The sequence below is a fragment of the Bombyx mandarina genome, chromosome 10, assembly GCF_030267445.1.
Source record: "Bombyx mandarina strain Sakado chromosome 10, ASM3026744v2".
In the NCBI taxonomy this organism is placed as follows: domain Eukaryota; kingdom Metazoa; phylum Arthropoda; class Insecta; order Lepidoptera; family Bombycidae; genus Bombyx; species Bombyx mandarina.
In genome coordinates, this window is record NC_143217.1 from 14,954,626 (window position 1) to 14,970,573 (window position 15,948).

General features: G+C 36.3%; 1 protein-coding gene across 6 annotated transcripts in view; it reads right to left on the bottom strand.

The window, feature by feature from the left end:
- Positions 1 to 15,948, bottom strand: part of LOC114246952 (uncharacterized) — a 152,156-nt gene that overhangs the window by 46,896 nt on the left and 89,312 nt on the right. For all 6 annotated transcript variants that reach the window (XM_089730711.1, XM_089730715.1, XM_089730713.1 and 3 more), the window contains one exon: positions 15,767 to 15,864. In XM_089730711.1, coding sequence (XP_089586837.1) covers positions 15,767 to 15,864 — 98 coding nt within the window. The remainder of the gene's footprint in view (positions 1 to 15,766; positions 15,865 to 15,948) is intronic.

Genomic DNA, 15,948 nt, shown 5'->3' on the forward strand with positions numbered 1-15,948 from the left:
CTAAGAAGATCCAGCGAGAAACTTAGTTGGCTACATATACACATATGTTTATTATGGAGTGTATGCAAGTTAAAAACAATAAAAATACTAGAAATTATTACATTGTTACGCCTGTAAGAGTAACGCCATCTATCGCCGAATAGTCGAACGAATATCGAAGGATCTAGTAACATCGAGAACGCTCGAGGAGTACAACGCCATCTATTGTCAGATATCGGAAACACACATTACTCTACTTTTGTGGAATATTTTCGATAATTCTAGGGATGTGGCATCGGCAGCGTTATAGAGATGGAACGCAGTCAGTCAGTAATCGGAACTACTCGAAGCGAAACAGCGAACGGATCACGCGAAGGGAAGCGGAAGAAGCGAATTGAGAATTTTAAAGTGTTCTGTGAGTGTTCTAAGTGATAAATACAGTTTTAAGTTGTACTTTGGTGGAACATTTTATTTATCCCGAACTTCAGCGCGTAACAATCAATATGTTTGTGGTAAGTTCAGAAGAAGCCAAGTGAAGATGTTACACAAGATATTCAAACAGGGAGACGAACAAGCGTCTCTAATATCGTCTGACATTGCTGAGCTTTGTGAGCATCAGTAATCATTTTCAATCGCGCGGCCCGTTAACTCATCTATCTTCGAAAGCAACAAAACCCTAACGAGGTTTTGTTATGCGCAATTAAGTTTTACTTCTTCATAAATAAATTAATTAACAAATATGAACGTAATTTACGTAAGATATTTCTAAGTAGAGATACAGTGGTAAGGATATAGCGTTTTTTTTATTCGGTACATTTGACCTTCAATCTTGGTCGGTACCTTGTTCTCACACATGCTTATTTACCGTCGAAGCCATACCATATGACTTTCAAAATCTATTAGTTCGAAGATTTGAAATTTTACTGGTAATCTAAGTGCTCATCTATCTATATATTATATAAAAATGAATTTCTGTTCGTTAGTCTCGCTAAAACTCGAGAACCGATTTGGCTAATTTTGGTCTTGAATTATTTGTGGAAGTCTACGGAAGGTTTAAAAAGATAAATATGAAAATGCTTGGAATTAAATAAAAATAACAATTTTGTTTTTCCTTTGATGTGTTCCCCGTCGGACGGATTCCTTTTGTTTGTTTTAAGTTTATTTTATACAAAAGTTTTTTAGTTTTTTATTTATCGATTGAGGCACTACGAAGTCTGCCGGGTCAACTAGTACAAAAATAATAATACAGAAAACCTAAGGGAATTCTCGTAAATTACTCTTCACAGATATGCCATTAAGCGCACTAGGTATAGAAAGAAGGAAGTTTACGTAAATCCGAATGAGTTGCGTTCGTCAATGTTGATGTGTTTAATTTGAATAGAACGGAATGCGTGCCGCGGATCCGGGTAACTGCACACAGCATGGGGACAATTGTTACAAGGACGTTTGCGTAACGAACGAAAAAACAGTGCTTCCCCAACATAGGTACATCGCTTACATGTCATCTATACTAATATTATAAAGAGGAAATATTTGTTTGTTTGTTTGTATTGAATAGGCTCCGAAACTACTGAACCGATTTAAAAAATTCTTTCACTGTTTGGAAGCTACACTATTCCCGAGTGACATAGGCTATAATCTATTTTGAAAAAAATTAGGGATCTCTACTAAAACTCCAATAATGTAACCCAAGGTGTAAAAAAATTACCTAAAATATTCTTTACATCGCGTGCCCTGCGAAAACTATTGATGATAGAATAAACACATTATTAATTACAAAAAGTGCCACGACAGCATAATTATTTTAGTTATGCCGCAATAAGTGTTCTTTTATTTAAAAAAATAAAACAACGTCAAATATCGTTGAAATTTTTGTTAAAGACCCGAGCGGAGCCGGAGCGGGCCGCTAGTTTGTTATATAGTTGTTAACTAGCAGCAAGAAGCATGTTTATGTTTAAGCCCAAAATACACAAAACGAGATTTAGTTTATTGCTCAGAATGCCGGACGAGCTCAGACTCTATCTGGTGTTAAGTAGTTTCAGGGGTCAATACACATCATCAACGTAAATATAGCAGTATTGAGACATGAGTTCTAAGTCTCAGTTTTATAGTACACACGTCTGCCCGACCCTTCGAACTGAACCGTATTACTGCTTCACGGCAGAAATAGGCAGGTTGTTACCTACCCGTGCTGGCTCAAAAGACTGCCTACCACCACTAGTAAATTGCGCCATTTTATTCTTTATTCTGTTTCGAATCAGCATTTGAGGTTCACACTTTATACAACAAAACCACAAGCGCATTAAATATATCAGTGAATGATATTCGACTTTTTTTTTTATTACATATTTTTATTGCTTAATTCAAACTTATACACTTAATTCAAAACACAAAACCGGATGAGCTAATGAACTGTCCAACAAAAAAGAAATCTTACTTAAGATCACTAGAGCTTGTTACACGAGAACACAATTTCTCAATATGGTAACGTATTTAGGTTTAACTCATTAGTCTTATCTTATGTTCTATCTATCCGTATGTTATAAGATGAGAACGAAACAAGAATCTATACTAATATTATAAAGAGGAAAGATTTGTTTGTTTGTTTGTTTGTTTGTATTGAATCGGCTCCAAAAGTGCTGAACGGATTTGAAAAATCTTTCAGTTTGGAAGCTACACTATTGCCGAGTGACATAGGCTATAATCTTTTTTGAAAAAAAAAAAAAATGTAACCCAAAGCGTAAAAAAAATACCTAAAATATTATTTACATTGCGTGCCCTGCGAAAACTATTGATGATAGAATAAAATAATGTACTACGACTATGTAGAACACATTATTATTTACAAAAAAGGTCGCGACAGCATATGTCTAACTATTATAGTTAGTTACGCCGCAATAAGTGTTCTTTTATTTAAAAAAATAAAATAACGTCAAATATCGTTGAAATTTTTGTTAAAGACCCGAGCGGAGCCGGAGCGGCCGCTAGTACAATATAAAAACATCTGCATTCATTACTTATGTTTTTATTCATTCGCAGACGTTTAATTTCAAAAGATCAATTGCGATTTGACATTGATCGTTGATTAATTTTCAAGACACCGACAATATAAGGCTTCAAGGCGTACAAACGTGTTTTAATCAACAAAAAAGTCTTGTCCGAATCTATTGTAGTTGAAATTCGATGTAACCAGCCCGACCATGACGCTGTTGAATATGAACAATAAAGAAAACCTAGCTACCTCGAACTCCTAAGCTAACTCGAAAATATATTAAACTTTTATTGCCGAGTCGATTTGCTTCGTAAGCTGCAGTGTTTAGGGCAAACTTACGAAATAATTATTTTTTCAAAGAAACTCTGCGGCCTCTCAAACGAGTTGAATTTGAAAACGCACGATAACGCTAACCGAACTGAGATGTAAACGAACGTATTAAAATACATAATTATGTTAGTTTCATTGCACAAAAGACACTGTGTACACTGACGTCACTCAGGTATGAACACTCGGCAGCTGCACTATTTGTTGGGTGTTCACTTTCACTGTCGGCGCTTGCATTGCCACAGACGTCCGTGTGGTTGGCGCGACGCAGGGCTAACTCGCGGCCGAACAAAGCGAGCCAGCGTGATCTGTCCCTCTCCAGCGCAGGCCGTTTGCGGTGAGCAAATGTAGCGAGAACGTGGGTGTACCAGAATCGCCATTTACGCGACCCGCGACACCCCTCGTTTCGCGACAAGGCGATCGAAGCCGGACATTGTCGAGGCAAACGTCATTGAAACACTGTGATGAAGTCACTTTGTTTTATTATTGACTAGCTGACCCCGCAGACTTCGTAGTGCCTCAATCGAGAAATAAAAGACCTAAACTTTTATATAAAATAAATTTAAAACAAACAAAAAGGAAAAACAAAATTGTTATTTTTATTTAATTCCGAGCATATTCATATTATTATTTATTTACCTTCTAAACCTCTCTGGACTTCCATAAATAATTCAAGACCAAAATTCGCCAAATCGGTCCGGCCGTTCTCGTGCTTTAGTGAAACTAACGAACAGCAATTAATTTTTATATATATAGATAGATAATTAATTTTATTTACGGTTTTATTTACGGCAGAGATGCGAATGTTGAAATGGATGTGTGGAGTGACAAGAATGGACAAAATAAAGAATGAGTATATTAGAGGAAGTGTGACAGTAGCCCCGGTAATCAACAAATTAAAGAGTAGACGGTTTGCGTGGTATGGACATGTGATGACAGACGATGCATGTGACTAGGAGATGTATGAAAATAGTAGTGCAAGGTAGAGGGGGAAGAGGTCGACTAAAGAAGACATGGATGGAGTGTGTGAATGACGATATGAGAGAGAGAGGAGTGAGTGTTGAGACGACGGCTGATAGAAGAGAAAAATTAGCTGTTCCGACCCCACCTAGTGGGATGAGGTGGAAAAAACAAAGAATTTTATTTACCGTAGAATTCACTTAATGCGATACTTTAATGACGTTTAAAAATGCTACCGAACGAGATTTATTGACTTCATGACTAAACAATTTTGCAAAACGTAACGAAAATTATTTACATGCTCATCCTTCGTGACTCGCATTCCTCGTGTCTGAGAGTCGTGACCTACCATTATCCTTCTCTGGATGATGTTTCACCATCTTCCTTTGTTCTCGTAGACTGTGGTATCCAGAGTGGTGCGGATTTGGTCGGACCAGCGCATTGGATTGCGGCCACGAGATCTTTGGCCTGCAATCTTGCCAGTTACCATAATTTTTTCAAGATTGTCACCGTTCTTTCTGGCAATGTGACCGAAGAACTCAAACATCCTCTTAAGGCAGATACTACTAAGGCAACTAGACTATAGGTAGAGAGCCTGGTTGCCTTAAAATATGGGATTTATGCATTTGAAAGAGCTCATAAATGTGGGAAAAAATCTCTTTTTTATTTATTTCTACGATTGAACCCCTTTATTGGAGTTAAACTTTGCATAATTGTTCCGTAAAATTATTATGACAATGTTTATGCAACAAAATACTATCTATACAAGTCTTGAGCAATACCAGTCGCGTCAGGCTCCGGGAATTTAGGACACGATTTCAATTAAACAACAAATTTTCATTGATTTTTAACTGTTTTAAGAAGTATGTGTAAGGCATATTGAACAGTATTTTATGAATACACGAAAGACTGATATATATTTTTTTAATTATTATCGAGAAAGAAGACGAGGACATTCAATGAGATAAAAACCATTTGAAGAAAAAGAAAGACGATATCAGTTTTTGGCGTAACCAAGAAATCAGTCAATACACGGCCTCATTCTTCTAGTCTTCCCACCTGTCCTGGTGAAACTGGAAAGGCCTCCGAACTACCAGTAATACTTCAATCATAAAAAAATGCATTGCTCCGAAACGTGAAACACACTATGACATAATCACAGCAAGTGGAACATGTAAATAATCGATCTCGCGTCCGAATAAATCGATTATTTGGTTTTCGTTTGCGCAAATCGCTCTCAATAAATCCGTTTTTCGTTGAAGTTGCCTTAAACTTGCATTCTGTGAACGACTGAGTGAGTGGCTTTCCGTGAGGTTTCGAAACGAAGGTCACGTGTTGAATTGGTGATAGCATCGGCTTCCCGCTCCTTGAATGTTCAGATCGAGTTGCCACATTCGATATTCTAGTCCAACGATTGTGTGCTAATAATGTAATGTAGATAGATGCGTTTTGTAAACTGTCGAATGTACGCGAAATTGGATTTGCAAAATTATAGGTTTTGATTTTCGTAATTATTAAGTTGACCGATGACTTTTTTGCAATAATGCGAAAGAGAAGTCCGTGACAGTGGCAACAATCTTTTGAAAATCATATCGAGCAAGATCGAGGGACTGCTGATCAATAGCCTTTGCAGTAGGCACTTGGAAGGAGAAAAAAAAAATGGTTTAAAATGTATAATAATATAATGATAGTTATGTGTTAGATTTTTTAAGTTACTTACATAGATTATAAGTAATTCTTACTAACAAAATGTTATTTATTTCAGGTTTTAAAAAAAAAAGAAAACTGAAATAAAGTATTAATAATAATAATAATAGGTCGTTTTCACTTGGTGTTTAACATGCCGACATGAACAGAAATTATATTATCTGCATATGAAATTTGTTTTTAGTAAAACTTCTCACACGGATCCCCGTTTGCCCGCATAAATTCAATGATAAAAATCTATCCACCATAGGCATTCGATCACACTGCCTATGACGTACATTTGAATTAAAGATAACTTGAATTATAGTGGTATACCATAAGGTACCATGGTACGTATTTCCAAAGGATTTCAGTGATAGGAGTCGTCTGGTTGCCGTTGTTTTAATCTTGATATTTCCTCAGGGCATGGACAGGCAATGACCCAATGTATTGATCTATAACGATATTTTGTGGGATACTTCTAAACCTCTACTCTTCATCTCCAAAAAGTGGACGTATAAATTTGCGATAACGGTCGGAATACTCATCACATGATAACTATATGATTCATGTTTCTTTACACAACATTCAATACACTTCAACGTTCGATGTCAATGATCCTCAACTACTGTGTCCCCAAATCCTTAAAATGTGCCGTCAAAATTATTATTCTAAACTATTTTACATAGTGTACGTATTGATGGTAAGTAAAAACTTTTAAAGTTATCTATTTTTTTTTGTGTGACATCAAAATTTTGAAGCCACTGTGATGCTACGAAAAAAGGTTGAGATTCACTGGTCTATGTACCTACCTACTAAAAATTCTTTCAGTGTCTCCGCATTTACAAAAAGTATTCTAAATACTCGACATATTAAGTACGCAATATTACATTACAGCTTATGTTCTTGTTGCGACAATTTCCAATGTTTATGTTATCGCGCAATTCGCTTTCATGAGAGATAATTCTAGGGTCAGCAGACTAAAGCACATAAGTCAAAAAAAAACTCTACTTTACAGGAATTAAAAAAAACTATTTAGAATCTTATACATTAACAAACTTAATAATGTTTATTTGAATTATATAAGTCTATAACACTAACTTATTATTAAAATTAAATATTTTAAAGTAAATGTGATTATTTAATAATTAGATGACTTAAGTTATAAGGAACACAATAATAGTATGAGTTAAGTGAAAAAGATCAACAATTAAGATATATATTATAATAATATAAGTCATAAATATAAATAGCAACTCAATGTTTAAATAAAATTCTTCTTCTTCATCGAGTTCTAAAATATCTGGATCAGTATTTCGTAAAGTTTTCAACGTGGGAAGACTTATGTAAAATTCATGGAAAATATCTGGTATTAAAGGGAGCAGCGAAATTAAATCAATTTTTTTCTCGATGGATATGGGTAATGGCTGTATAGATATTATATCATCAGTTTGAGAACCCCCTATGGATGATCTCCTTTTCATAGCAACTGTCTTTATAAAATTGTCACTTTCATCTAACGGTTTCATTAAACATCCTCTGCAGACAGGTTCACGTTTACCATGCACAGTAAAAAAGTATTTTTATGTCTTCATTCTAAGCTTTTGCTTTTCAGGTTCAATAGCTCGTATTCTCTGCTTAGATTTATCTTGAATTTCCATTAAAGACGCCAAGTATGCAGATCTTTTTGCATATGACCCTATTTGCCAATATTCTGTAAATATGGCATGCCTATCAGTTAATGGTATACGTTCTTTACATTTCATTCTGCAAACAGGTAACTCTTTCAAATTCAAAAGTATAACACACTAGTTGAATGTCAAAATATAAATAACAATGTTATCTCTACCACCGTTTCCAAAAAAAGCCACAGTCCTGAGAAGAACCGGCGAAACAAACTCGGCGGGCTTTTTTTTTGTTTTTTCTCAAAAAAAATTTTTTTTTCAATGTGCGATCTGATATACATTTTCCTTTTAAAGTTCTGTATGCCTGTCCTAAGTTAAGTTTTATTTTTTTTTCTGTTTTTATAGTACGTATACTCTTTTTTGGAGACACATTAGGATTCATTGAAATTTCATCACAACTACTTTGAACTTGATGTGGTTGAAAGTCTCGGTAATTCATAACATGGATCTCGTACAGAATCATCACTAGAGAATTCAAGTACAGAATAGTATGTTAAACTACTGACTTGACCTGATGATGTTGACAGTATAGGATCGTCTACTACTAGGTTCTCTGTGTTCAAAATCGACTGTTGATTTACATTTTCTAAAAAAGGACAAGACAATAATCTATTTATAATGATATAATATTGATATAATTACGTAATTTGCAAATCATAATTTTGAAGATATGTGAAAATATACCTTCATTGCTTTCCAGATGAGTGGATAACGCCATTTCAACTAATTTCTTGCCCCTTTGAATATTCATCTTAAATAATTAAAATACTTAAGCACTCACACACAACTAACTAACCAACAAACTGTGCACAATCGACAACATTAGTAAATTAAAACCACTTACCGAAGTATTGTTTACGTTATAAATATTTTTAAGTAACTATTTTCTCTAAAGAAATGTTACATTTTGATGTTCTTTATAACATAAGTCAGACTTCTTGCGTTAATAACTTTGTACTTATGGTGTTCCTTAGAACATAAGTCCAGTTATGTTTTTTAGTTCGTTTGATTATATTAGGATTTGATAAGGTTGATACAGAACGCCGCTTGAATACACCATGAAATACTTGAGTTTGATTTATGTGCTTTAGTCAGATTGTGTGTTGAGCAAAATGTAAACCGATGATGTAATAAAAAATAAATTGAAAATTTTGACTTATGTGCTTTAGTCTGCCGACCCTAGAATTGTTTCCCGCGTTCTTTAAGTTTCATTTTGTTGTTTTTGTTTTATTGTATCCGAGATTCTCTTACGCTTTTAATGCTGTATGAGAACGATGAATTAAGTTTAAGCTGTCATGATATTTCATTAGCGCCTACTTCGTTGACTCAGTCGTGACTTTGACAGGTGGTTTACATTCGACCACTGGCCGCGAACTCTTTATCTTTGTCAAAGGTTTTGAGATTCGATGTCTATATTTTGTATGTATTGTATTAACGGGCGGGGGGAGGTACCACTGACCTATTATGTATTTGTTTCATAATTTGTAGGACAGTTGTGATAAAATATAATCGAAGCCGACATATAATCGACAGGCGTTCTGCTGTTCATTCAATAAAAAACATAAAAATACTAGTGAAAACGTCCCGTTTCGCTCTGAGTATTTGTATGACGTGGTGATTGTGTGTTAATTGTTTGGAAAACCATCGACTTTTCTCGGGCGCATCACCTTCGTACGCTGGTGGCTGCCTACAACGCACAACTGTAACAATTTTCCTCAGAATCAGATGAATGGCTTAGAAACACACAACAAAAAACAAAAAAAACAACATGTTTTTTAAATAAAGTTCTTAAAGTATTACGATACGTCGTCTGAATAATATCATTACATGTTTCTTTATTGTTATATAAAGGTCGTCGAACTGTTTTCCTGGGATTGCGTGATTACTACGCTGACGTGATACAGTACGAGCGTCGCTGCACATCTTAAGACAGATCGATCTAAGCTGTCGATCATCTGTTCACTCTTCAAATCGGACCGCACGGCTGGTCCGCGATGGACAAAAATAAAGAATGTTATTTGTATTTTTATTTAAATTTTGACGAGATAACCTCTTAGAAATCGATGAGCACCGGCTGCACGCACGAAAAAGTGTCACGTTCCGCCTGATCCTGATCCTGAGCGTGCAAGCGAGAGCGAAGAACAAGCGATAGAGGCAAGTCGGCCCAAGCTTTTTTTTTGTTTTATTGCTTAGATGGGTGGACGAGCTCACAGCCCACCTGGTGCTAAGTGGCTACTGGAGCCCATAGACATTCACGACGTAAATGCACCACCCACCTTGAAATACAAGTTCTAAGGTCTCAGTATAGTTACAACGGCTGCCCCACCCTTCAAACCGAAACGCATTACTGCTTCACGGTAGAAATAGGCAGGGCGGTGGTACCTACCCGTGCGGACCACAAGAGGTCCTACCACCAGTAAAAACATTTATGACACATGTCTATTTATCTCTCTTTTCACGTGACGTCTAGCAGTTCGAATGGTTCTGCTATTGACGTTATCACGTAAAATTATTGTCCCTAAACCGACTTTACAGACAACCAATTTTTTTAAAAATTTAATATTTATCGTCCGATTTTGCGGTCAAGGCTGTATTCACGAGATTGTGAGAAGGTACGCGCCGTAAATAATTAAAATCTTAATGTCGTGTCGTGAGATTGTCTTTTGACACGAAGCTTCATTGAATTTATTTACATACTAGTTGTAGGACGTCTACGTACCACCACCCTGCCTATTTCTGCCGTGAAGTAGTAATGCGTTTCGGTTTGAAGGCTGGAGCAGACTTTGTACTATAAAAACTGAGTCCTTAGGACTCATATCTTGAGGTGTGTGGCGTCATTTACGTTGTAGATGTCTAGATGGCCGTGACCTAGTCCATCCATCTAAGCAATAGAAACAAAACTGAAAATGAGTTAATTTCAACATAACTTATTTTGTTATTTATAGAATCGTTGATAAATTATTCTGCTATTTTGATAAAGATTCATCTTTTTATTTACAATGGCGGCCCGCTCCGGCTCCGCTCCGGCTCCGCTCCGGCTCCGCTCGTGTGTTTTATTTTTTAAAATAAAAGAACACTTATTGCGGCATACCTATAATAGTTAGAAATATGCTGTTCCGACACTTTTATAAATAATAATGTGTTCTATAAAGTCGTAATACATTATTTTATTCTAACATCAATAGTTTTCGCAGGGCACGCGATTTAAAGAATGTTTTAGGTAATTTTTTTTACACCGTGGGTTACATTATTGGAATTTTAGTAAGGGTTCCTAATTTTATTCAAAAAAGATTAGACTATGACACTCGGAAATAGTGTAGTTTCCAAACAGTGAAAGATTTTTTCAAATCGGTTCAGTAGTTTCAGAGCCTATTCAATACAAACAAACAAACAAACAAATATTTCCTCTTTATAATATTAGTATAGAAGATTAGACTAAATGGTATAAAGCTAAATGGTATTATAATTTTATTTAAGAGCCGGCAACACCGAATGGAATTGCGTTTATTCAAAGCGGGCTCGGCGAACGTCAAGTCATTTCAATTTTCATTAAACAGTTATGCATAACGTAGATACAGCGAAAGTTTAAAACAATTCGTAAACAATAATGCTTAATATGCTAATAGTTTTGTTTTACTTTAATACGCTGATTAATACCGAATCGGCTTTGACTCAGAACTGAAATTCGCTTACCACACTTGACGGCTCGCCTGAACTAGCTAGTCTAAGAGATCGATTGAATAAATCGAAAGATATAAATGAAAATAAGCGTATTGTTTTCATTGCAATTTCCGAGCATTCTAAAGTTGTATTTATTTGAATGTGTTTTTATATATGCGGTAGGCAGCGGCTTGGCTCTGCCCCTGGCATTGCTGAAGTCCATGGGCGACGGTAACCACTCACCATCAGGTGGGCCGTATGCCCGTCTGCCTACAAAGGCAATAAATAAAATATATATATATATATGTGATCAAGAAAATACTATAATTTCACTCACGCAATACAGTTGCAATCGAAAAGATCTAAATGTGCGAATAAATATAATTGCATTTCCTCAATTAAAATCGTTTTTTGAAGTACATTGCGTGTTTGGTGGCAAACGCTTCGTCCTGAAGTCACAACAGACGAATGATTCGTGTTTAATGACTCGTTATAACTTTTTTGTATTTTTTATTAGTTAGAAGTGTGGACGAGCTCACGGCCAAGCTGGTGTTAAGTGGTTATCGGAGTCCGTAGATAACGTAACTGATGTAACGTACATACAACGTAAATGTCGCCACCCATATAGGGACAAGAGTTCTAAGGTCTAAGGTTTTTACAGTACCACCCTTCAAATCTACATTTACTATTACTAGTGGTCGCCCGGTAGTCGAAATTCGACTATAATTAATTATAATATAAAAATTATAAGTTTGTACACTATTATGATTCTATTTTCAAAGACTATTATACTTCTATAATCACAAATTTCGCCAAGACTACACTATAGAAAAATATTAATAAAGACAAACAATATTTAATCCATTCTCAATTTGATCACAGACGTCAAGAACAAACGTTTGACAATCAATAAATAGTATGCATGCGTATGTGCGTCAAATAGACGGTAATGATGGTAGTGTGTGTAATGTTTTTCTTATTGATTTAATGTATTTTTAGGCATAATTTAAAAAAATATTAACATTCTGTACTCCTTCTCTATATTCTCTATAAGTTTGGGAAATTTCATACTCCTTCGTCCGCGCAATTTTCGTAAAAAGGGATACAAAGTTTTTCCTTCACGTATTAATGTATATAGATTTAGCTCGAATCTAATTCATGACCTACATTGCGCAATAGACAATTTCAAGTTGTCGTGGCCCAGAGGATAAGACGCCCGGATCGAGTGGTGCGATTGTGCCTATGTTCAAATTCCGCAGTAGGAAGGCACCTTTTTTTTTATAAATAGTACTCATTACATTTTAAATGGTATCTTTGAAAGTTGGTACTTCATAATTCTGAATAATTCGTGTAACAAAAATTATAGTACCATAAAATATATAATTTAACGTAATTACCATCATCCTTGTCATTTTAGTCGCGAAGTAACCATGTGTTCCAGTTTCTAGACCGCTGCACAATAGAATCAAGATTTCGGCCTCAAGGTAGGCGATGTCCGTGGGCTCCGGAAAACATATAACAGACCTTGAAGACCTACTTACCTAGAATACCTTGAAGTTAGTCAACTACCTAGAGCATTCAAATAAAATTCACAGTCCTAAAAGCGTTGTCACTTATCTGAGAACTTCACTAGATCGATAAGAAAGAACTAGGGCAGAAATAGTATCGATCGTTCGCCTAACCCCGTTACTCGAGGAAAAATCAATAGACTGTACTTTTAGGGTTGTCGCGTCGCGTGTTTCGGGATTGCATGCCTAAATCTCCGTTGGTAGAACGTCTTGTGAATCCGCACGGGTAGGTTTTACTATCCACACCTATTTCTGCCGTGAAGCACTAATGCGTTGCGGTTTGAAGGGTGGGGCAGCCGTTGTACTGTAAAAACGAAGACTTAAGAACTCATATTTCAAGGAAGGCGGCATTTACGTTGTCGATGTCCATGGGCTCCGGTAACCACTTAACGTCAGGTGGGCCCTGTGCTCGTCCAAGAAACTAAGCAATAAAAAAAATTCGCATTATACAGTTCCTGTATTTTGATCGCCGCGTTGATCAATCTCTATTCCTGAACGTCCTGAATGAAGTACTTTTTCTTGTCTCGTGTATATTATCGTTGCCCGATAGACAAGTGGAAACCCTAATTTTAGTGTCACGTTCCTATTGACAACGGTAAGATAAGTTTAAGGCACTTCATTGGCGTGTTGGGAGTCCGCGCGGGAATATACGACCATTTTGTGTATTTCTGCTGTAAAATCATTCGTTTCTACCTTGACAGGTGGCACAGCCGTTATATAATGCAATTAGGTCTGCGACCTCACGCCTCAAGGTGGGTAACGGCTTAGTACTCACCATCAGGTGGGCCGTATGCTCGTCTGCCTACAAGGGCAATAAAAAAAAATAAAAAAAAAAATAGTATTGTTTATAGATTTCCGGTAACTAATGAACATCAGTGTACTTAGTCCGAGATTTTTAACGAAATCGAAATATTTCACTAAAATTTGTAGGAATTAGAACGTTTGGCTACGTTTGCCGCTAGGGACGCTGTTCTAACTGAATATAAATTTGAGTTAACTTTCACGCGATCGAGAACGTTAAAAAACTCGCAACAAGCACACAGGTAGTGAACTAGTTCACGCGTCCCGACGTCAAATAACCAAACAATGTATCTTAATCCTTGTAGTCAAATTTGTGTATTGTTAAATATGGTTGATAGTATCCAGATATATGTAGCTGTCAGATTTCTAAGATACATATTTTAATTGGAAAATGTAGTTTTTTTTTATTACCCTTGTAGGCAGATTAGCAAACGGCCCACGTGATGATGAATGGCTACCGTCGCCCAAGGATTTCAGCAATGCCAGGGGCAGAGCCAAGCCGCTGCCTACCGCTTAATACTCTCCACAAGCCTCGTTTGAAGAAGGACATGTCATAGCGCTCGGGAAACACCGTGGAGGGGAGCTCATTCCATAGCCGGATGGTACGTGGCAAAAAAGACCTCTGGAAACGCACTGTCGATGACCGCAGTGGCTCCAGGTAGTATGGATGAACTCTACTCCATATATTCTATACTAATACAGTCAAACCTGGGTAAGTGAGAACTGGATAAGTGAGAAAACTCTATAAGTGAGAGTAATAGCCAGGACCCGTCATTTTAAGCTCCCAAAACCTCTATTAGCGAGAAACAGAAACCTCTGTAAGAGAGAGTCGTTTTTCCCTCATGGACCTCCGTAAGTGAGACTGCTACTTATCTATACCTCTTTAAGCGACAGTCGAGCTTTATTTATTTATATTATTTAGGAGGAACAAATGACAAAACAAATTACAAATTTAACATCTGCTATTTTATCACTCATTCTTAACTTTCGTGGAACTTCCTACCATTGTTTTTGTATTGTTTTCTCGTCAATATTGAACTTAATCTGTTTCGTGAAACAAATTACGTTGTTATTTTATCGCATTATTTTCGAATGGACACGTGTGCCTGTGTACCGTCCTGTTTGTCGGACTCACTCAGTTTATCGTTAATCAATTGCGAAAGAAAGTTCTGTTCTGCATCATGTCAAAACGGAAAATTAAGGCACTGTCATGAAGTGATAAACTTAAAATAGTGAATGCGTTTGAATCCGAAAAATCGCGAAATGAAATGCAGAGGGAGCATTAGCGAGAAGCTCGGGTTAGAGAGAAACCTCTATAAGCGAGAATGAAATTGTGCTCCCTTGAACTCTCGCTTATCCAGGTTTGACTGTATATAAATCTAGTGGTTTTTACGGATGTTCCGTTATAGCTACTGAACCATGCAACCGATTGACTTGAAACTTGGTATCCGTGTAGAAAATACATGTACTTAATGAATAGGCTAATATTTATATGAGTGTTGGCCTCCCTAATAATAATGACAATAAATAATAATGTTAATTTTAAATGCCCAGCGAAGCGGGCGAGTACGGCTAGTTTTGTATACATCTTTTCGTAAGACGGGCGTAATAAGTGATGTAAACAAGGCGGACAGATCGCGACAGGCGCCGGCGGCTGTGCACTTTGGAATCCGGCAACCCATTAACCGCCGCCCACTGGTAGGTGCGGCGAGTTCGTGAACTTGCGACATGATTTGCCTTGTTTATATAAGTAATTTATGTTACTTTAAATTTTAATGATAAGATGATGATTCATTTAAAGAAACCACTTCTAAGATCTTTACCACTCGACATTATAACTCACTCGACTCTTATTTTTTAAATCGATAACTAGTAATTTACAAAGGCTTTTTAATCTGCACAAAGAATTTAAAATTTGTTAAATGCACATAAATGATTTCCGCAATAAATTTGTTTAAAAAAAAAACTATTATTGTAACAAAGCCATCTTTGGTCGGATTAAAGCAGATATATTGGTAAATACGATATGTTCCAATATCGTTCGAGAGATGGCGCTGTTAACAATTATTTCCGTATTGACCACAAAAAAAGCACAACTCGCGACCTACCTTTGCTATCACTTTTCTTTGGAGAATTCAGCCATTGATGTCTTACTTTCTGCGACCAGCTGATAGGGCTCTTCCTGCCTCTGCTCCTTTCTCGTACACTACAAAACAAAACTTCCATTTCATTTAAACTATTAAATTACCGTTAATTACAAAGAGCATGTGTGAATTCATTCGATGTGTTT